Source organism: Mchenga conophoros, linkage group LG16 (assembly GCF_057382185.1).
Source record: "Mchenga conophoros isolate Kocher_MC1m ecotype Shallow Benthic linkage group LG16, M_conophoros_male_GT1.1, whole genome shotgun sequence".
NCBI lineage: Eukaryota > Metazoa > Chordata > Actinopteri > Cichliformes > Cichlidae > Mchenga > Mchenga conophoros.
In genome coordinates, this window is record NC_140541.1 from 37810185 (window position 1) to 37831847 (window position 21663).

At 40.8% G+C, this 21663-nt stretch overlaps 2 protein-coding genes across 7 annotated transcripts in view; both read right to left on the reverse strand.

Moving 5' to 3' along the window:
- Positions 1 to 64: 64 nt before the first annotated feature.
- Positions 65 to 3009, reverse strand: LOC146557291 (uncharacterized). The gene is made up of 3 exons (XM_085249730.1): positions 2330 to 3009; positions 1351 to 1511; positions 65 to 1154 (listed from the first exon to the last, which is right to left on the reverse strand). Exons 1-3 carry the CDS (start codon positions 2793 to 2795, stop codon positions 810 to 812), a joined length of 972 nt encoding a protein of 323 aa, XP_085105856.1. The 5' UTR covers positions 2796 to 3009; the 3' UTR covers positions 65 to 809.
- A 15954-nt stretch (positions 3010 to 18963) lies between these two features.
- myo1b (myosin IB) overlaps positions 18964 to 21663 on the reverse strand; it is a 53769-nt gene continuing 51069 nt past the window's right edge. For all 6 annotated transcript variants that reach the window (XM_085250190.1, XM_085250191.1, XM_085250189.1 and 3 more), the window contains 3 exons: positions 21482 to 21634; positions 21139 to 21269; positions 18964 to 21054 (listed from right to left, as the gene is read on the reverse strand). In XM_085250190.1, the coding sequence (XP_085106316.1) occupies positions 20922 to 21054; positions 21139 to 21269; positions 21482 to 21634 (417 nt within the window). In that variant the 3' untranslated portion in view covers positions 18964 to 20921. The remainder of the gene's footprint in view (positions 21055 to 21138; positions 21270 to 21481; positions 21635 to 21663) is intronic.

Below are 21663 nucleotides of genomic sequence, written 5' to 3' on the forward strand. Positions count from 1 at the left end.
TGCATTGCAAAAAAAAGAAATATATTAAATTCTATAACTGTTAAATTATATATTTTTTACAGAGTACAAGGGGGATGAGAAGGCAAACTTGAAAAGCAAGGCATGCAGATATTTCACTGAGTCCATGGCTTTAACTAAATACAAGCATTTCCAAGAAACTAAAACAAAGGGAAAGCATTCAATATCATAAAACAAACTAAATTCCTAAAAGGAAATACAGTAGCAACACAACAGTGTGCCTGTTATGTGTTTATAATGCCCTGAAACATCAGCTGAGTTCACGTAAATCACGTATTGTAACGGACCAGGAAACCTGGATAATATTACCATCCACACTGACACCATTAGTTTTATTTTATGTCTGTCTCATTGTCTACTACCTTCTATGAAAGTGCCATTATCACTCGTTCATGTAGTTTAATTGCATGCGCGTACAAAGATAAATGTGTTTATTGCAGGTGGCAGGACAGGGAAGTGGGCTTTAAGTCATAAAGATAAATTCAAAAAGTCTGAATTATTTGTTGATTTTAAAGTCATAACTCATGGATGGATAGCTGGCTATTAAAGCATTAAATGTTCAGGTACATAACAATTGAACAGTTCTGATTTCATGTAATATTAATAACAGACTGAGATGTTTGGAGTTGGTTTAGCACTATGATCCAGGCTGTTAAAAAACAAACTAACCAAGCAAAACTTTTAACAAAACGTTGTTTTCATTCCACCGTCTTCGTGCACAGGATTGCAATGGCATTACTATTTTAATAATAATGAGCATAAGAAGACATATAATAAAAACATGGACGAGTTTATGATGGGAAAGCCCCAGTTTTTGTTCCTGGGCCTCCCTCCTCAGTCTCCTCCTCTGAGTAAGAGTTGTAGTTTGCCATTTCTCCTCCTGAATGCCTCGTGAACCCAACAGAGCCAAAGGAACTTTCTCTCAGCTCTTTTATCTGCTCTTTCTCATCCTCGTGTTCCCCTGCTATCTCCTCCTCATCCTCTAGGCTCAAGGTGCGAGAGCCACCGTGACGTTTGATACTCTTCAAATCCATCCCGCTTCTTTCTCTGTCCGCGAGGCTGCTTGGAGTTACTTGTTCCCTAGTTTTGCGACTTCTCTTCCACTTCATCCGCCTGTTCTGGAACCAGATCTTAACCTGGAAATGGCAGGAATCATCACAGTTTGGACTATTTAGTAATGTAGCTGGCTGAACTGAGAATAAATGAAGTTGGTATATGAAATGCTGACAAGAATGTAGTAAAAATCAAACACCAGGGAGCTGTTAATGTTACACACAAAAAATAGCCATTGTTGGCTTATATGGTCATTCACTAACTTTGTCAGCGTCTAACCTGAGTCTCTGTTAGCATGAGCGAGGTGGCCACTTCAAACCGTTTAGGCCTGGATAGGTACTTGTTGAGCTTGAACTGGTTTTCCAGTTCCAGCAGCTGCTGACTGGTGAAAGCTGTTCTGGGCCTCCGACACTTCCCCAACAAACCTGTCTGAGATGGTGCTGAGGAGAAACCAGACAAATTATTTATGACATATCAATGATATTAATTTGTCTCTGCAAGTGGAAATATTTCACTTGTTATGACTGGTAGGCCTGTAAGGAAGCAAATCATATGGCGGCCTACACAAAGGTAATCTATAAATGGGATTAAGGAGGAAAGGAAATATTACAAAATCCCAAATCCTGGTTTCTCATTGCTGCCACAGCCGACCTGTGTCACAGTGTTTCTGTCAGTTAACAGTTATTGCTTTGATGGAGGGTCATGATAACAGGATTGCTGCAGAGGAGTAATAAACCATCACAGGGGTCCATTACCTTAATGAAAACACTATAAGTGTGATCAGTTGACTGAGGTCTGTATCAGGTGTTACCTTTACCATAAACAGTGCATGTTATTTGTATGACATAAATCGTCCTCAAACTACAGCTTCTCAATGTCAAAGCACTTTCAATACGAACACACAGGTAATAGTGATCTTTACAATAAACGACCTCAGAGAAAAACACATGCAGCTGTGCACCAAACAATCAATAACTAAAGAAAAAATATAGAATCAATTTATGAAGTGCTTTATTGTTCTACATAAATTAACACACTGGCCAAATACGTGATCAACAAAGAAACACTGCAACTATTAAATTATTATTTAAATGTTAATACCAAGCAGAAGAATGTTATAACAAGTTTTATTAAATATTCAAAAACTTTGATCCAAAAATTAAGATGTTGAAAAATTCTTACCATGTACGAAAATAACAATGATAAAGTTTATAGGCGAGAAAAATGCAAATCTGTGGAAACAAACACGCAAACTCACCGTTATACTCTCTGAGTCTGGGCATCATTATCCCGGCTCTGATCCAAGGCTCCAGTGGGAGCGTCCCGGTGACCCCCTTCAGCTGCTCCGGATACGGATGGACCAGCTGCGTGAAGCCGGGGTACATGAAGGCGGTGTGCTGGCCTCCGAGGGCCGCCACGGGATACACAGAGCTCGGGTGCATTCCGATGAGACCCACCTGATGCAGGGCAGGGAATGCCGACTGGGACAGGTTGAAGAGATGAGACTTGGAGAGGACTTCAGACTGCGCCGGAGACGAGTTTGAGGAGTTTGGATGAGGGGAGGAGGGCGTCTCTGAGCCGCCGGTCGACAGCGGGCTGTCTCCGGGGCTCCTGCTGTGATACAGCCCGGGGGACGCACTGTCCGTGTCCGTCCTCTGGTCCACGTCGTGCGCCAGCAGCGCATCAATTCGAAAGTTTTTGGATTTCTCCATGTTGGCTGTCATTCTGACTCGAGATGTGTCCTCTGAACAGTTGATGTTATTTCGTGTGAAGCGTTTTTGTTGTTTTTAAAACCCGAACCTAAACTTCAATAATGAAATAAACTCTTCTGATGAACTTTCGATGTTTCCCTAAGGTCTTGATACACGGGTTAAGCTTGTCATTCCCACTCACGGAAGAAATGCCTTTTTTCTGACCCACTGCACGAACTCTGCGTGTAAAAAACACTTCACCGCTCCGACAGTGAGCGCAAAAATTACTCGAACCCAACTCAAAGTCTGCTTTGTTGTGATTGGCCAGAGCTCTGCAGAAGCACAGGGGCAGGAACTCACAAACTCTTCTGGTGTTAATTGATCTCGTCCTTCTTATGCATACAACTAGGTCACAGAAATGGCTTCCTGTAAGCCCCTGTTAGAACCATTTACGCGTCAATAAATCTCAAAGCAGAAAAGATTAACCTGTGTAGGAGAACTTTGTAAAAAGGAAAGAAAGATTAATAATGTGAACTTCTTCTTCCTTAAATGTCTGCGTCCTCTATCTTTAACCCTGTTTCAGGTGAAGTCGAGGTGTAGTTTTCTCACACAACCTCTTACACACTCATTATATTACACATCCAACATGTGTGAGGTGCAAACACTCTTGACGACTATATTGCCTTAATTGCTGTAATCTTACTTAGAGTTATGACAAAAATTAATCATTTTACAGCTAACTCTTGATTAAACTTTATAGCCTGCTAAGGTTGACAGAAACCCAACTGTTCTTATCAGCAGCCGCTTCCATGATTATCGTCATCACCACACTACAGAGCACATAAAAGGGCAGTAAACTGAGAGAAAGCAAACTTTTCTTTGTTTTCCCCTCCTGTAGGTTAGAACCACACCGGCAAAGTAGACACAGGTGACAAAAAACACGTAGTAGTTGGCATTTATTCTTCAATTATACACACGGTGCATGCAACCAAGATTTGGAAAGGGAAGACAGTTTTCTTCTTCGTCTATTGCATGCAGTAGTATATTTTATATATTAATGTGCACAAAAGAGGACGGCATGTAAGTAGTTATAGTTTTCCAGGAGATCTTCCCTTCAACCTAAACTGATTCCTACGTGTCGCAGACAAACAGACAGACAATATCTTAATTAGAGGCTGAAACTGAGCAATTAAGCGTCGCTTAAAGGGTTCAGCCTTCATCTATATAGACTATTTTCCACAGTCACCAGGTGTGATTTCCTGCTGGACTTTACAGGATTGATAAGAGACAGTCATTGACCTGGGAAAACAAACTGTTCTCATGTCCAAGACAAATACACCAACACCTGCTGAACTGAGCACACAGCATTTAAGAGAAACAGCCTACGTGTTTAAAGTAAAAGTTGCATGTGTGTGCTGGAACGTTACATATACATATATATATTTGAGTAAATCATCAGCCGCCTCCTTTGACTGGAAGAGCTGTGCGTATAGTAGGAGTTAATGTTGTGTAATTATTATAACTTACATCACTGATCAAATATTAAAGCATGGGCACAGCAAGGTGTCTTATCCATGGCTAATGCACCCATCAGCGTGCTGCACAAAACTGTGCATGAACAGGAAGAGTCCACAAAGCAGCGTACATGTTCATCATATATTCTATAACATTTATTATGTATCCTGGTTTAACAAGAGCAAGCAATTTGATTGCAAATTCTTGGGTATTTGTTATAAAGTAAATGCTTTATGTTATAGCATGGGCGACTCGTTCTCGGTGTCTTTGATGGTCAGATACATCACTGTGATGTTGGACAGATCCAAGGCTGTAAAAACCGACTGTAAAATAATTACCACCCTGTGATCTCTTCTCCGGGCATTAGATAAGGCAGAGCGAGGATATAGCTCACCATTAAATACAGTCTGTCTAACATTTCTTGATGGCCAAGCATAAATATCATAACCTTTGAGATAAGGTTCTGTAGGCTGATGACATTGATATTTAAAATTTAACACCAAATAGAAACAGCGTGTTTGGTAATATATTAGAATTGTGATTTATGGTCATTAGACTGCCATTTTAATCATCCTTAAAAAAGTCTTTGTTTTCATATAACATCTGTGCATAGATGGTTTCTGTTCATTGCACAGCAGAGATGGCCTGTTATAAGATATCGTTCTACATCTGTTTTTGTTAAACGGAGACATTATTCATCAACCACATTCACTCATCTTCAGCTATAACAGCGGAAATCAGGAGTGAGGGTTTTAAGTGGGCTGCAAACTTTTTGTCGTTGTTCAGTTTTCAGATACGTGTTGTTAGAAGACATGACTGAAATTTAAGAGTTAACACAGGACGTCGGTTCAGGGGGGAGAAGAGTTTTTAAGGTGAAAGGCTGTGATGTAGGCTTTTGGGTTGTCTTCATTACATTTAAGGAGGAATGTGTTCTCTCCTGGCAAAAAAGTTGTCCTTCTTGGTCCAATTTAACACAAAAGAAACTGAAGGAAAGAAGCAGAGCAGATGTTTATTCTTTCAGAAGGATGGCTGCTCTTCCATTCATGTTAAAATCCTTGATTTAAATTAAATGATTTACAATTTAATGCATTTTATTTAACCTCCCTTTCTTGTTGTCTTTCTATCATGCACACACACACACTGGTCTGACAAGAGCAACAATGCAGATCACAGAGTTATAATGGATAAGAGCAAGCCACAGAATAGAAAAACAAGCCAGCCCATCGCTCCCCTCTACCCTCAGCTGTAAAAGAAGCGTTTATGTCGCCTCTTTTCATACACAAATGTAAAGAAGGTGGGCGATTCTGTCAGACCTCTATAGTTAAATGGCAAAAAGGTTACCCCATTCTTGAAGTGCAGAGGCAGAGCCGATTTTATTTCACTTATTTTATGCCAAGAACCTGTTTGTTAAACGGGGTCTAGTGCAGCAGTGAACCTCTAATAGAATTTGTGCAATTTAAAAAAATAATAATTTCCACCCACATTTGGCTACAATGTGGGTGGAAATTATGCACATCATCTCGTGACTCTCATGACTTTGCAAAGGACAGACTCTGTGCAGGCTTCTGTGGGTATTTTCCAATAGTTGACACTAATGATTGCTGCAAGGTAGCGCCTGAGAGTTCAGCAGCATGTTCCCATCATCAACACCACGCAACCAAGGAAAGATACGGGCGTCAGACAGGGATTAACACGCCACGCATTTTAGTAAAGTAAGACATGACAGTGTATCCCAGGAGACTTTGGGTTGAGAAGAAAATTCCCCCAAATTCCCAACAGATAGAATATAATAAAGCCTGTTGTTCCCCAGCTGTCTGCGTCCTATTGTGGAATCTAGTCCAAAATCTGCTTTTGGATTCTATTGTATCTTTTGTCGTACCCTCGTTTTGCTCCGATTGGCCTAATGGACCGCAGGGGAATGGAACACTTCCTAGTTGAGCAGCGGTGGGTGTTCGGGGTTGCAAGGTTCAACATTGTTCAAAATGAGTTGATTAATGACAGCCTTCAAAACTCAGACCGGGAGATAATGAGGAGGACAAGAGGGAGGGATGGAGGAGGAGGAGAGGGAAAGGAGGCGAGGCGGAGAGCTGAGATTGGATGATTATTACTTAGCACAGTTAAGGGTGAGATGACAGTACAATGACAATGAGGCTTCAGGGTAGAAGTGGAGGAAGAGAGGAGGCACATAGCTAATTACTCCTAAACAGAGGTCTGTGAATGATAGGAGGAGACAGACACACGTAGAGCTGGTTAGCACACAAAGGAGTGGCTGGAGAGAGTAGTTAAACATCTGTTGCTCTGTGGGACACCCAGTCTGCTCCTCAGAGCGAGGATCTCAAAGCGCTCATCGCACACATGTTCCTCAGCACGACAATGTGAAGCCTGTGCTAACCACTCTTATACAAAACTGCTATTTTTGCACCAGTGCTGTCAATATTTGTTCACATAAAGCATTAAGGGAACACCAGAATCATTATAAATCATGCTTTAGGGAACATGAACTTCCAGTTCCTGAGATATTTTAGCCATAAACATAGTGACAGATCAACACAGACATAAAAGTAAACTTTTATCGAATCAAAATAGCAATCTCCTCTTTTATATGTTTGCTTGAATATGACATGAACAGACATCTGCTCTTCTTGTCCGCTCTTACCTGCATTTTTCTATAACTAATAATCGTTCTTTCCACAGCTGAGACAGTTCAATTAGCCTTGTGATCCACAGACACTCCCACCAATCCATGTTTGTGGCATTTAATCAGTGGCATGCGTGTGTGTGTGTTAGGGTGAGTGGTAGGTTAAGAAGGAAACACATAATTCTTTGTAGTAACCTTGTGTGACACTGTCACATCAGCTTTATTTTGTTCCCCTTCTCCTCTGGTTGCTTTAGTACCTGACACGCTGAGATGAAACATGCCTTTATTGTTGAGTGAGGCAGATTAAATAAAAAAGGCCAGAGGGAGAAGCTTGTAACTCTGGGAATGAGTTTAGGTTGCAGATTTAGAATATTGCATCGCTGGCTGCTGTGGGGGTGTTGCATTCTTATCAAAGCGCATCCTGAAGTGACCTACATGATGATATATGGGCTGAAAACAATCTGAATAAATGAAGAAACGCTGGAATCTCAGCCTGTTTCATACTGAAGACACGGAGCAGCCTTCATGTTTTTCTATCGCTTTTATTTTGCAAATATTCTGCACACATCCTCCTCTTAATTTAAACCATGGGCTTTAAATGTCTAAATATAAACTCCATAGGGAAATATGAATTTCAGTGTAAAATGATTATTTCATTTATTAATGAGGGAAAAAACAGTTGTCCAAACCTACCTGACCCTGCGTGGAAAAAGTAACTGTCCCATAGACCTAAAAACTGTTACTACTACTCTTAACTAATTTAAGATCCTGCCAATCTGATTTAAGCCACTCCACAGCAATCGCAGACCATCACTCTACCGAGTATTTTCAATCATGCAGTTCTTTAGATGTTGTTTTGGGCTCTTCTGGATGAGTCACTGATGCACTTTTGGAGTAATTGGGATTGTCTGGCCACGCAGGGAAGTGTCACCTTCGTTTAAAGTTTCCTCCATGTGTGGATAACGGCTCTCACCGTGGTTCACTGCAGTCCACTTCCAGACCCTTCCAGACACTAAACCAAGGCACAATGTACATTTCAATTCCTCTAATTTTAAATATGTTTATATTGTCTATCCTGTAAAATAGTCAGATATCTATTCATATTAATGTACAGAATTCACCTGCTTGCTGCTACTACTGCACATTCACCCAGTGTATATATATATATATATATATATATATATATATATATAATGTTCTTCCTCTACACCCCCCCCCCCCCCCCCCCCCCCCCCCCAATTTTTGCACATGTCGAGGAGCGTGTCAGGCTACATTTCACTGTGTGTTATACTTGTATAACTATGCATGTGACAAATGATAAAGAACCTTGACCTTGACCTTGAAGTCCCAAAACCTTAGAAAAGGATTCTTAGCCTTTCCAGACTGATACATGTCAGCAACATGCCTCCAAATTAATTTCTGTCACTACATGCCAGATACATGAGTGCTCTGGGTTTAAACAGCATTAAACAGTATTTTTATAAGCAACTCTTCATCATTGTCTTCTTTGCTCATGATTATTCCATGATGCTCTCGGCATATTTTTCCAAACTCATTCAGTAACAGCTCCACATACATAATGCCAAACGTCTGGCTCTAAAGACACTCGGGAGTATTTAGGAAAATAATGAGATCTGTGTCCCCATCACTTTATTTTATTGATGTTATTTTAGTTTTATCGTGTACTTTAGCTAAACACTCAGTTTATAGCAATGAGACAATGAACAATGATGTGACTGAATCTGCTCAAAAAACATTAATTTAATATACAACCTCTTTACTGAAAGGTGCGATTAAAAATGGCAGCCAGTTCTGGTTTAATAGCAGATGACGCCTGGTTGTCGTGCAGGAATCTCCAGCCTGGGACGGGTTAAAGGATGAAGTTGTGTTTCAGAAGGTTTCCAAGCGTTAAAAAGAGAAAAACCTTTGGTTTAACTGGTCATTTAGGACTGACGGGCTTAGAGGAGGGGCTGCCACTGCTTGATGCATGTCGTGCCACGCTGAGGAAGAGGTCTCATTTTCCTCACTGATCCTTTTGCTTATGTGTTATGTCTTCTGTCATTATTGTTCCCCCCAACCTTCTGCTCCTCACTTTGTCTTCTTTTTCCACACTTTTTGCCAATTTTTGTTCATCTAACGGCAGTCTGAACAAATGCGTTAGTTACAGTAATATGCAATTTAAAAAGCAAGCGTTAAAATCATCAGTACCATTGGGGGCCATAATGTCTTGATTAAGAGTCATTATCCTTCCAATTTTGCTCTAAACAGCTTCTAAGCACCAATCAGGAAACTCAGTTTTAACTGCCTTTTCACCCTCCACGAGACAGTTTATACTATGATTATACTGGTGCAGTGTGTGAATGTGTGCGTGAATGGGTGGATGACTGGATATGTAAAGCGCTTTGGGGTCCTTAGGGACTAGTAAGGCGCTATATAAATACAGGCCATTTACCATTTACCATGAAGAGCAAATATTTCATCGTAGTCCTTGAAGCAGCCTGGGGCCTTTTTGAAATTTAAGGAAAATGTCACAGAATCAACCTGATGTAGTAACCGGACGCAGTAAGCTGCTGGGAAGATGGATAGCTGCCAAAACTGTGCTCTACTGCACTAAAATGTATAAATTCACAGCCTTTGCATGTTACAAATAATTTATATTCACTGAGGCAGATACACTCACATACATGCCTGCTAGTTTCTGAGCTACCTGTCGTCCTGCCTAATGTCTGTAAATGAGCACCTAACGATGTGTGTGAAGCTATTTGCTTATCTATATCATTGTCGCAGCTGCTTGTGTTCACACGCAATCTATGTGAAGATCATTAAAAGACACAGATGCACACACAAACACGCCAACTTTTGCTTGCACAGGGAACAGGATGTGTTATCACTTGCATGAACTTGTAATGCAATGCAAGTAGGGTTGCCAACTCCCTGAAAAATAAATAAGGGACACCTCGTGGCCAGGGCCGGGCAACCCAGTTCACCCTTCCCAGTGTGGTGAATTTTGTAGTTTTTTTTTTTTGTGTGTGAAATTATTTTTTAACCATTTGACTTGAATTTGATTTAAGCAGATGCATATTCTTTGTGATATGACCATATGGGAAACAAATGATCATTTAGCCATTTATTTTTAGCTCAAAATGACAACATTAACACAGTAAAACAGGTCTCTTTCTTAAACAGAAGCCTGTCATGCTTAACTTTTGAGAATATAAGTAAATCTTTCTTTAAAAGAACTCTGTCCTGCTTAACTTAAAATAATAGAAAACAATGAAAAGAAAAATATTCTTGTAACAGTGCACATTTAGTGCATTTAGTACAACTGGCTTCAGTTGAGGTATTATTTCAGCTTTTCTAAAGCTAATCAGCTGCTCCTGTTTGTAAACCCGCTTGTTCCCATGATTACGCATCATAACTCATCATCATTATTCATCTATGTATTACTTTTATGTATTAGTCATCAATTTGTTGCAATCATCTATCCTTGCAGTTGTTTATTACACAAAATAAATTTATATTATCACACTTCTGGCCACATAGCGCTGATATTCACTGCACATGTCCACACCGGTGTGTGAATGTGTGCGTGAATGGGTGGATGACTGGATATGTAAAGCGCTTTGGGGTCCTTAAGGACTAGTAAAGCGCTATATAAATACAGGCCAATACAGGCCATATTAACCTTAACCAGAGGGTTTAAAAAAAAACAACCAGTGTTTACATACCATATCTGCTTCTGCCGTGGCCTGGTGGACAAAAAATTGGTTAAGGGTTCCCCGAGCTTTCACGCCCCTCATGTTCTTCATGTGCCCACCATTAGAAGCATGCCTATGGAAAAAGTGCGCCGGCACACAGTGCAGTGCGCTTTATAGGTGTTACCATGCATTTTCCCAGCCAGGTGTTTTCCTTTTCCCATTCCTCCCAGTACTTTTGCAGCCTTTTTTTCTTTCTCTGAGGGGAACAAACATTGCTGCTCTAATGCTGGGCTTACACTGTGCAATTTTTGGCCCATTTTGAGACGATTTTTGAGTCGTGCGACCGATTTGGTGATCGGCCCGATTTTGGCCTTCATCGTGCATCGTTTAGTATACGTGGGGTAACGAGAAGCGGCTGTGGTGACACAGCCGCTCACACTGCTCACGCGCAAACACGTAAACGTCGGTGAAAAAGATGGAGCAGCACGGCTGTGCAGCGTGTGATCTGGACACAAGCGATGGAGGCACAACTTGTAGAACTTTGGAAAGCTCATCCGAGCCTTTTCGATGTGGCCTCACAAAATTATCACGACCACAACAACCGTGAAAATAGTTGGATTTACACTGCTGCTCAATCACAGCTGATCAATGTTTTTCATTAGCAATTTAGCAAAGTTGATGGTGGTGGTGTGTCTGTGTGAGTGAAAGACAGAGAGAGGGAGCGACAGATTTTCTGTTATAACCTTCATTTTATGGAGGCACAGTGTGAGCACTCAGGTCGCATCAGAGCATCGGGCCGTATAGTGTGAGACCTGCATCGTGACCTACCAACTTCTAACCCCTGCGAGTCAATCGTGCAGTTTGAGCAGGAGCTGAATAACGTGACTGAAAAAATCGCACAGTGTCTGCCCAGCTTTAGGTGTACTGTTGTCCGAGACTTGCACCGCAGTGTCGGGGTTTGTTTCCCTGTTGGCCATGCTTCTTGTTGTGGTCATCTGTTGTCTTCCGGTATTTTCTCCGTAAGCGACCTTTCCTCGACCAATGAGATGAGCGGTAATCTGAATTGTCATACTCGAATTGTCATAAGTGTGCTGTCAGCTCATTGGTCACAAAGCAGGAGAGGGGCTGGGAATTATGTTTTCAAACAAAGTGTTAATTCCATTAAAAGTTATAGACTACTTTTGATTCTCACTGTATTACGGGACAAAGTGCGTCCCTTATTAGCTCAATACGGGACGTGTACTTTTGTTTCTAAATACGGGACGATTCCGTTTTTTAAGGGACGGTTGGCAACCCTAAATGCAAGCGACTCTGTGTGGCAGAAAGTGAGCTCAAGCCCTTTCTCATGCTAAGCTAATGGAGAAGTTATAAGGATATTAAGATTGGTTGGTCAGTCTAGCACTTACATTTTGAAACTATTATTAGCTGGATTGCAGCTGGATTTGTGGTACATTCACATTCACTGCATATCCATCTGGTCTGTAAGTCTGACATCATCAGTCATTTCAGGGTCCAAACGCCGCTTCAGGTCCCAAAGTCAAACGAACACTGTGGCATCATTGAGAGTCACAAACGGTCTAAATTCTTTCATCTGTAATAATGATCAGCATTGCTGCTTTACCAGGTAAACAATAAAGTTTAACATCCATGAAAACAGACTTTATGAAGTTTAACTGAGTTAGAAGTTAGCAGGAAGTTAGCTAGCTAGCTTGATATAGCATGATACCTAAACATGATATAGCATGTTCTGACTGAGAGATTTCTGAAAAATTCAAACGTACAGCTCTGCTATCACTTCCAACATAAATGAAGACAGAAAACTAAACAGCAGTGGCGTTTGTAGGGTTATTGAAGTTGGGCTAGCTGGTATATAATGATGTGCTACGTGATCGCTAGCGACACAGCTATGTTAGCATAGCATAAACAGTGAAGCTGGAGGATGAACGCTAACTTTTTTCCACTCGATAAAAGTTAATGAGAGGGTTCCCGATGGTTAGGCACAAATGCAATCGCATGGCAGGATGCTGTAAACTTCAGTCAGGAGAACAACTGAGATAATCCATCCACAATACGAGGTTAGTCATTAATATACTGCTGCATGGGCTGTAGCTACATCGTAAGGGTTTAAAAACTGAGCTTTAAAATGAACAGTGGTAATAAAAACCCAGACAGGCCGACAGTGATCACTGACTGTTTTTAGGGGCTTGTTCAGATTAAATAGAACAAGATACAAAACATGTTAAAAACACAACAGCCTTGTAGTTTGGAGCAGGAAGCAGGGTTTATCACATCATCATTTAACAACTGGATAGTGTCCGGAGAATTCTACCTTTGATTTTGGGCCACTAGCAGACTGTGAGAATCATTACTTTTCCAATGAAATGAAGTATCTCTACAATATAAATACATTATTTTATGTTAACTTCCCATGTATCACCATTGTTTAAGTCAATTATGACTGATAGGCTGTAGTTCCCAGAGGAAAAAATTCACAAACATTGGCAGGTTAGCCTAGTTATCATTAGCATTTTAGCATGGTGCAGATACAACACAGTTTTAGTTAAAAGCCATGAATATTTGAATAAAGTCAAACTTTTATCAAACAGACACTTTAACTTAGTGGCTGCATTCAGCACATAAATGTGTCATTTTATAATCTGAAAGAAATGATTACTACTCGCGCAGATACCCACAGATGGTGGAGCAGAAGCTAGTTTCCACCCCCGGATCCATTCTTGTCTATAATGGCTACAAATTGATGAAGCCATTGAGTGTGCTGGTGACTCAAGGGTGAGTGGGGACAGAGTCTCCACCACCCAGTAGCACTCATTAATCAGATCTGGTCCATCCCCAGTCCCTCCCTTCAGACTGCCTGACACGCTGCCAGAGGCAGTAATGTGATACTTTGTGTCTGTCCCTGTCGGTGGGTGTCCGTCCTCGTCTGCCTTTAGCACAACCTCATTTTCTTGTTACTGGGTCTCTACTTCCTGTTCATGCCACCATTAGCCCCTGCAAAGTAAGTTCATCATACATTGAATTATTCTTTATATTGATGGTTATATGGACGTTATATTGATGGTTATAAAAAGAAAAAGAAGAACATCAGTAAATGAACTCCAAAACTAGCTATCGGACTTAAGGTAAAGAGAAATGACTTTCCCCTGTCTGTTTCTGGTCTTCAGGGCTGCTTTTATTTAAATCACAGTATCGATTTATGCCAAAATAAATCACCAAGCTGGCGACCAATATGTTGACATCTACATCCTAAACTCAATAATGAAATCAGCCTTGACGCGTTGACAACTCAATAGTGTCAATATGGTGAACCAACTTCACACACAGGCTAATTTACGCCCACTGCCTTGAAAAAACAAAAACCCCACAACCAAACAAAATCATAACAATCGTTTAATGGGAAAAACAAACATTTCAATGATGACATTTCTGAAAATTGTAATCATACAAGGTGCTAATCTAATCGTATTTGATATTATGTCTTTGATGCTATCCTAATTGAGTTACAGCCAGAAGGTCACAATATGACGACAGCTCGTGGTCCTGCGATACAGAACGAGGATTATTTATGACGATTTCATCTCCGATGATATGCTACATTAAATTAATGGATCAACAAAAAGGTTGGAAGAAGGAGGAATGGAGGAGGGGTGTTGCATATTGAACTTAGAAATTCTTTGGATCAACTTTGATCTTATTGGCACTTTGCAGCAGTAAATTTAAGACCTGGTAATTGTTCCAGGAGCATAAAAATGGCTGCCTGGTTGATTTGAGTCTGCTTGGTCGTTCTTTGGCTAAATCTGCAGTCACTGTTTGTAGATCTGAAGGAGTAGTCCAGTGTTTCTCATGGGGAAGCTGGTTAAGCATCCCAGTATGAAAATCTTGTTCAAGGAATGCAAAATGACATATTTTAATTTGTAGTTGTTATTGTTTGGTGATGTCTCACAGTAGAACCTTTTAAAACATCCTAAAATAACTGAATACATAATTGGCTTTATGACGATATTATATGTGAAATATGACTATAAGCGTTTAAATGATGGATAAAGTAGGATGTTAAATAAAGGTAAGTATAAAGTACAGTCACAAATCACATCACATATTACGAGTCCTTATATAATTATTTTACTTACGCTGTCTTTGACTTCCCATGACATTTAACTAATTCCAGTGTTTACATTTTATATTTATATTCAAGAAACTACAAGAGATGGCTGCATGGATAAATGGCTGCATGATGAGGTTATTTCCACCTTTGAAATACTACCTTTATAGTGGGACCTTAGTAAACGGGTTGAATAATAAAATAACAATATACATTTAATTTTACATTTTCCATGTATGGAAGGAGAACTGGCCATGCAGGAAACCCTTCACAAAGAAAAATTGATGGCGCTCATTAAACTATGACCTGCATGTTTTATCTGCCTGTAGCTAATAATCTGTGTTTGTGTCGTTAATTCATGTAATAATAATAATAAAATAAATAAACAGTGAGACAAGTCTCAGTCATAAGAGCTTATATTTTAAGCTAAACCTTTTTGAATACGTTTGGTGCCTCAGCCTAATCAAACATAGAAAATAAAAGCAAAAACAATCAAAGGATAATTATTTGTTCTTTAAAACAAGCATTACACACATCATCTATGAATCATTTACTAATCAGTAAGCATTATTAGTTATGATTTTACTGCTGTGTAACTATTAACTGAAGGTTCATTATCAATTCTCTATTTATTAATTATGGTCATTATGTCGTGTTGCGAGTTACCTCATGTATGAGGTCCACCTTAAATGACATGGTCACTTCAAAAAGTCTCGAAGATTCAAAAACTTTCTTTGCTTTCAACTTGTAAATGTTAAATCGGTAGAAACCAGTGAGAGATCTACAAGAGAGGTTAGCTTTGGCTTCAGTCAGTGGCTTTGACTGCCCCCTAGTGTCTTTACCAAACAGCTGCACAGCTCCAGTTGGAGGCAGAGATGTTTCAGCTGTCAGTGCCAGACTGAGAAGAAGCTGTGAACAAACCAAGCTGATATATTTAAGAGTCAGCTCTCTACACGTGAAAGAAATCTGTGCCACAAATGCAACAGAAAAGAGGACAAGGCATCATCAGCGCTGTCAACATTGTTCAAGGCTCCCATTTATCTCGACTGCTGCCAGGTGAGCTCTATCTTAGCATCAGGACTCAGACCATGTTTTAGACGCTTTCTCCTCATGCAGTGCAATGAGTGGTTATTCTGTATGAGAGAGCAACACATCTCAGACCAGTACCAGACAAGAAGGACTTCTCCCACAGGACAAGATGTGTGTGTGAGACGAGTATGTACCTTTAAACACATCTGATCATGAGGTGGTTACACTCTTAGCACACTTAGCAAGCATGTAGTGTTGCACACAAAAAGCAGAATGATGATGCAGCAAGAACCTGTGCAGGAGTGAGTCAGGTTTATAACACATTACACTTGCATTTTTTATTTAATGCCAGCAGCATTGCAGCTGCCACTGCAGCTCTTTTTAAGCATGATGTGCCATGTAGATCCCAATGTCAGCATCTTATTTACCTGCTTCCCAGTCAGTGCACAGCATATGACAATGAAGGGTTAACTGGATGAAAACTGAGATTTGTATTTGATGAATGTAAGCAACATAATAAAACCTTTTCCAACTGTTAATCCAATCAGTGCTGGGAATGTGGTGTACGTCTACCCTTAATCAAATGATGCGAGTCTAATGACTCATGGACCTTTAGCATATTGCCAAGAAACAAAAAACAGGACGTCAGTTTTTGTGTCTGCACAGGTTTATACAGTAGACTTAATTGTGTTATTTACTGCCAGCAGCATTAGAGCTGCCACTGGATCCCTGCCACCGCGATCAGACATCAGGTTTGCTAATGAGTCCTGCACAGTTTGCGTCATTAAAGGTGGATAAAGTAAAGTTATTTAAGTATTTCTCTCCTTTCAGTGAGCAAAACCGAAGCGTTACTCTGTTGATTACAGAGAAGTCTGTGAGGACATCAGCATTTTTTCATAAAAACTTACAAATAAAATCAGACATTCGAATTTATGTTATTATGGATTCATGAATCAGTGAAAATCTATAACTCACCATTCATTTTCTGCCTGCACGTCACAGCTTTCATGGTTATGTCACCTTAGAACCACAGGATGTCGCTAGAGACTATCATCTCTCAACTGGCATAATTTGCTTGTACACACCGATTGCCCCAATATGGTTCCCACCAGTGAACAATTTTGCCTTTATATAAAAATAACGAAGGAGGGTCCCACATTTCCCCACCTGTGCACCGTTTCTGACAAAATCAGCGAACGTCCAGAATCCACCGGAGAAACCGGTCAGACCTGCTCAGTGTTCAACAGCTTCAGGTTCTGCAGGAGATGGGATCGTGCACTGGCCAATTCCTCCGAGATCTCACTCAGGGTTGAATATTCAGTGGGAGGCTGGGACTCCGCCTTCGTTTCCCAGCCTGCAGAGTGGTGGGAACCGGGTACTAGGCAGCCCAAAATGGTATGCTATTTTTACCACTGTGTTCAATCTGAGGGCTGCTCTCTAGAGACCTGTTGCCGGCAGTTCTCCCAAAGCCGCGGAATTTAACCCTAGGACAGCTCTCCCCAGATGTGATGGAAAACATCTGGCCAGCTGCTTGACTACAAGGCTTGGCCATCCAGCCTCAGTGCTACTAACCCCCCTAAACACTCGTATACCAAGATAAAGCCCAGTTGATACTAGAGATGGACCGATCCGATATTACGTATCGGTATCGGTCCGATACTGACCTAAATTACTGGATCGGATATCGGAGAAAAATAAAAAATTTAATCCGATCCATTAAATATCACGAAAGCACCTCGCAAAACTTGCAACACGCCGTAACTCACCTCAGAACGTTAGCAGTCGGAGCAGTATGCATCACGTGATAGAGCGGCTGTGGCATGCCGGACCTGTCGGTGGTCTGGATAGCATGTGGAGCTTTGCTAGCAACCTGGCATTTCATCTCCGACAAAGTTATCCCCGAGAGAAGTAAAGCAAGTGTGTAAGTCCATCTCTGAATGTTTGTAAAGCATTCCCACGTTAAGCTTAACAAGCGACTGCCTCTCGCTCTACGGCTGCTACTTCAATCGTGAAACTGCTTAAATGATCAGCTGATCGGCTTTTCTGTCGCGAGTCCGTGTCTCTAGTTTGCTTTTGGCCCACTTTGCACCAGAAAGAGGAAACCAGCGGCTGAACAACAGCAGCACGTTTAAGCTTGATAAGCTGTTGTTAGAATTTATTTAATATTACTTTCTACACCAGGATCTTTTTCTACGTAGCTGACGCTGGTAACTGTGCAGGGGCGGATCTAGCAAAGTTTAGCCAGGGGGGCCGATAGGGCATTAACAGGGAAAAGGGGGCACAAAGACATACTTTTCTTTCTTATTCTCATTTAAAATGTCGAGCTTTTAATAAATAATTATCTGACACCCAAAGTTTTAATTTGATGTAAAATGAATAGAAGTCAATTACTGTATATAGTAACTATTAAGTCTAATATACCCTAGTAAGCTATAGTACTTTTTACTTTGGGAAGGTACCATCTGTGCAGTCTGCAATTTTGTTGAAGAAAGATGTTGAATCTATTTAATATTTCTTGAAAAATAATTGATTTCTGTGCATTTTTTTTCACACTGCATCAAATTAAGGTTGATTACGTCGATTAAGCATCATGAGGTGGCGCGTGAGGGGTGGTTCCTTATTTTTTATTTATTTATGTTTGTTGTTGCTGGGAGTTGGAACCCTATTAGTTAGGTTGCTTAATATTTACGCTAAGTACTCTTTAAAATACCAGAATAGGGAGGATGGTGTAGGTCTAAGTTTATTAGATTGATCAGTATTGCTGAACTATGAAATATTTTTTTTGTATACAGGTATAACAGAATAGCTTTAGTGTAGTTGTTGTTTTAAACTTGAGTATGAACTTGCAGACTTGCAAAATGCAGCAAGATATTTTAAAAAACAGTTTTGTTGATTAAAAAACACTATATCGGATTCATATCGGTATCGGCAGATATCCAAATTTATGATATCGGTATCGGTATCGGACATAAAAAAGTGGTATCGTGCCATCTCTAGTTGATACTGATGATAAACAGCAACCAAGGCCCTTTAAAGGAATGTGAGACTTAATAGTGTGATGTACGGATGACTGAAAGCTGCCTGCACGTGGTACGTTATATATAAAAAAAGCCTTTTTTGATTTGAAGTATTAACCATATACTGGTTTCGATAATAAAGGCAAGTATCTTTGAAAATAACTGGATACAGAAATAATGCAAAGAGTGTCCCAGAATAACATTTATTAATTACTGACTTTTATTTAATTTAAAAAAAGATTACTTGTAAATGTTACATTGAGTTCTACTGAAGCATTTCCATGATCTGTCTCTTAGCACAGGTTAACATTAGGCACACAATAATGCAGACATCATTTTGCATTTCTAGCAACTGTTCAAATACAAAACAGCGATTCAGAGAGAGAGAGAGTGGGGAGGAAGAACCCTAAAACTGCACTGAAAGCAGCGTAGCCAGGAAAATACATCAAAACTGGAATTCAGCCCATCTGTTCCCACGTGAGGGTCAACGGCTGATTTCTCAGGTGCCTGTGTCGTGCGTTACATTAAAGAAAACACAAAATCAATTTTCATGTACAGACCACGATACCCTGGATTGCAAAAGCCATCAAGAGCTAATTTATGTCATTCCCTCGCACATTCACCGAAAGTACAAAACGCCCCACCAGAAAAATCAGACAAATAGTCAACGTGCCTGAAAATATAGAGCTCTCGCTTCTTGACACGCAAATGTTCCCCGTGTATAAATGACTGAATACCAGATTTTTTTTAAATAAGACTTCTATAAAGTTGTAAAAAACCCAAATTTGCCCATTCTTTGATTCATCAAGGATCTGTAGTCACTTAATATTTGGCCTTTCCTAAAAAAAACAACAAAAAAACATATTAGGAGCGAGTGGGCGGAGCACAACACCGACTCAAACTTCAGTGGCAGAAACAGCAATTTTACAAATACAGCAATTAAAATAAAGATACTAAACTGCCCTTTGTCCGAGTCGGGGCCACGGCCTTCAAAGCTTATGTACAGCTTATGGCACAGGAAGGGCAACTGCTATGGGTCCTCACTGCTGTTTTACCAGAGAGGGAATAATTGAGACAAAACGTTTTACTTATTGCACGAAAAATATTCAGTTCAAGGGTTTGCGTCACAGAAAGCTTTGGATGAGGGGAATGAATCCTTTGTCCTTTGGTCGGGCATCTTTCTGTTTTGGTCAGTCCCACATGATGCTCAGGGGGCTTCTTTTAATTTATATATGGAAATCTGTGATATGAGTGCAGGAAGTCTCTACAGAACAAAGCCTGAGAATCAATGCACACTGCAGTGTGTTGAGAAATGGCAAGTTATCACATGTGCAGCCTCATCAAAACATACAGTGGCACTGCAGGTCAACACTGCCCGTTCGGAAAGGTTTTTGACCCTTTGAATAGCTCGACATGAACGGGAACAACGTTTGTGTTTGTACGCCGACACGTGACAAGTCACAGGACCTGTTCAATGGCACATAGAATGGATACGAATGGGGTTTTACAATAAATCAAGCACATTACATTTGACTTTGCAGCTGTCCACCTTTTTTCTGAGAAAGAAAATATAGAAAAGAATACAACATACAATCAAATACATTTTCAGGTCATCCTCTTTTTGTTATGCGGAGGTGAAAGCAAGTGCAGTATTCACGTTCATCAGAGAACAAAATCCGACAGGCTGACCCCAAAAGCCATCTTTTTAAAGCTAAAGCTGCTCAAACGCAGACGAGTCGAGATCTGTGGAGCTCGTCACAAACGTCTCTAATTTACCATACAGGCAGAACAATCATTGTCAACGTCACCATTGGTATACAGAAGTCTGTTGTGCACTAACAAGATTTGCACCAGCGTCAACTCTTCGCGTCAGGTTCACAAAACACCAGTGAAACATTTTAATAATTTTCTGTGGCATGCAACCCAGATTAGGGCTTTCTATGCCAAACAAACAATGTGGTTACATCTGTACCTGTGCCTTAGAAACTTTGATAAGAACAAAAAGCCAAATAACTGCACATTTTTGGGCTCAGAGGGGAAACTGGTGTGACGGCTTTTGAGTCCAGAGTTTTGGGGGAGGGTGATGGTTTGATGTTTAGTCGCCGCCAGACTGAGCGCTCAACGACAGCAGTGGAGACTTCACTATGGCGATGTGGGTACCGACACCTCCAGCAGGCGGTTGTTCTTGCGCTTGCAGGATATGCTGTTGCCGTTCTTCGGGCTGCTCTGGATGAACTTCACGCATACTTTGTCCTGCTTAAACTGCACCAGGAACCTGCCACACAGAAAACATGGGCAACGTCACAAAACATCGACGGCGCCGAAGAAATATCACCTTTCTCAGTGCGACTGCTCTTACTCATCCGAGATGTCAACTTTAAGTTTCTCCCGGTCTGCGGCGGTCGCCCCGATGCGATGGAGCTTGGTGATGATTTCAATAAGGTGCTCACTGCTGAGCAAGAAATCTCCTTTGACAGCTGAAGCCGAACCCTGCAGTAGAAGAAAGTCACATATTAAGATCTTTTAATAAACTTTGGTGTCTCGTCTGGCCTTACAGTAATCGTCCGTCACTTGGAGACATTTTTATTCGCTTCCCGCCGAGCTAAATGAGAAGCTCACTCCCTGAATGACTTTGGCTTCAACGAGCCAGAGCACAGCAGCTTCATAATTCTACTCAACTACACAATCGTGTCTCTTCTCACCTCTTTGAGTTTGAGAGCAAAGAAGCCATCTTTCTGCGTGCTGACCGACACGCTAGTGACGTCTGGCAGAGGAATGCTGGCCTTCACCTGGCCCGTTTTCTGGTCAGCCAGGACAAAGTTCTTCTTGGTCAGCAGGAAGATCCGTGGCGTTCCCTGCAAACGTGCAAGCTAACATTTTAGCC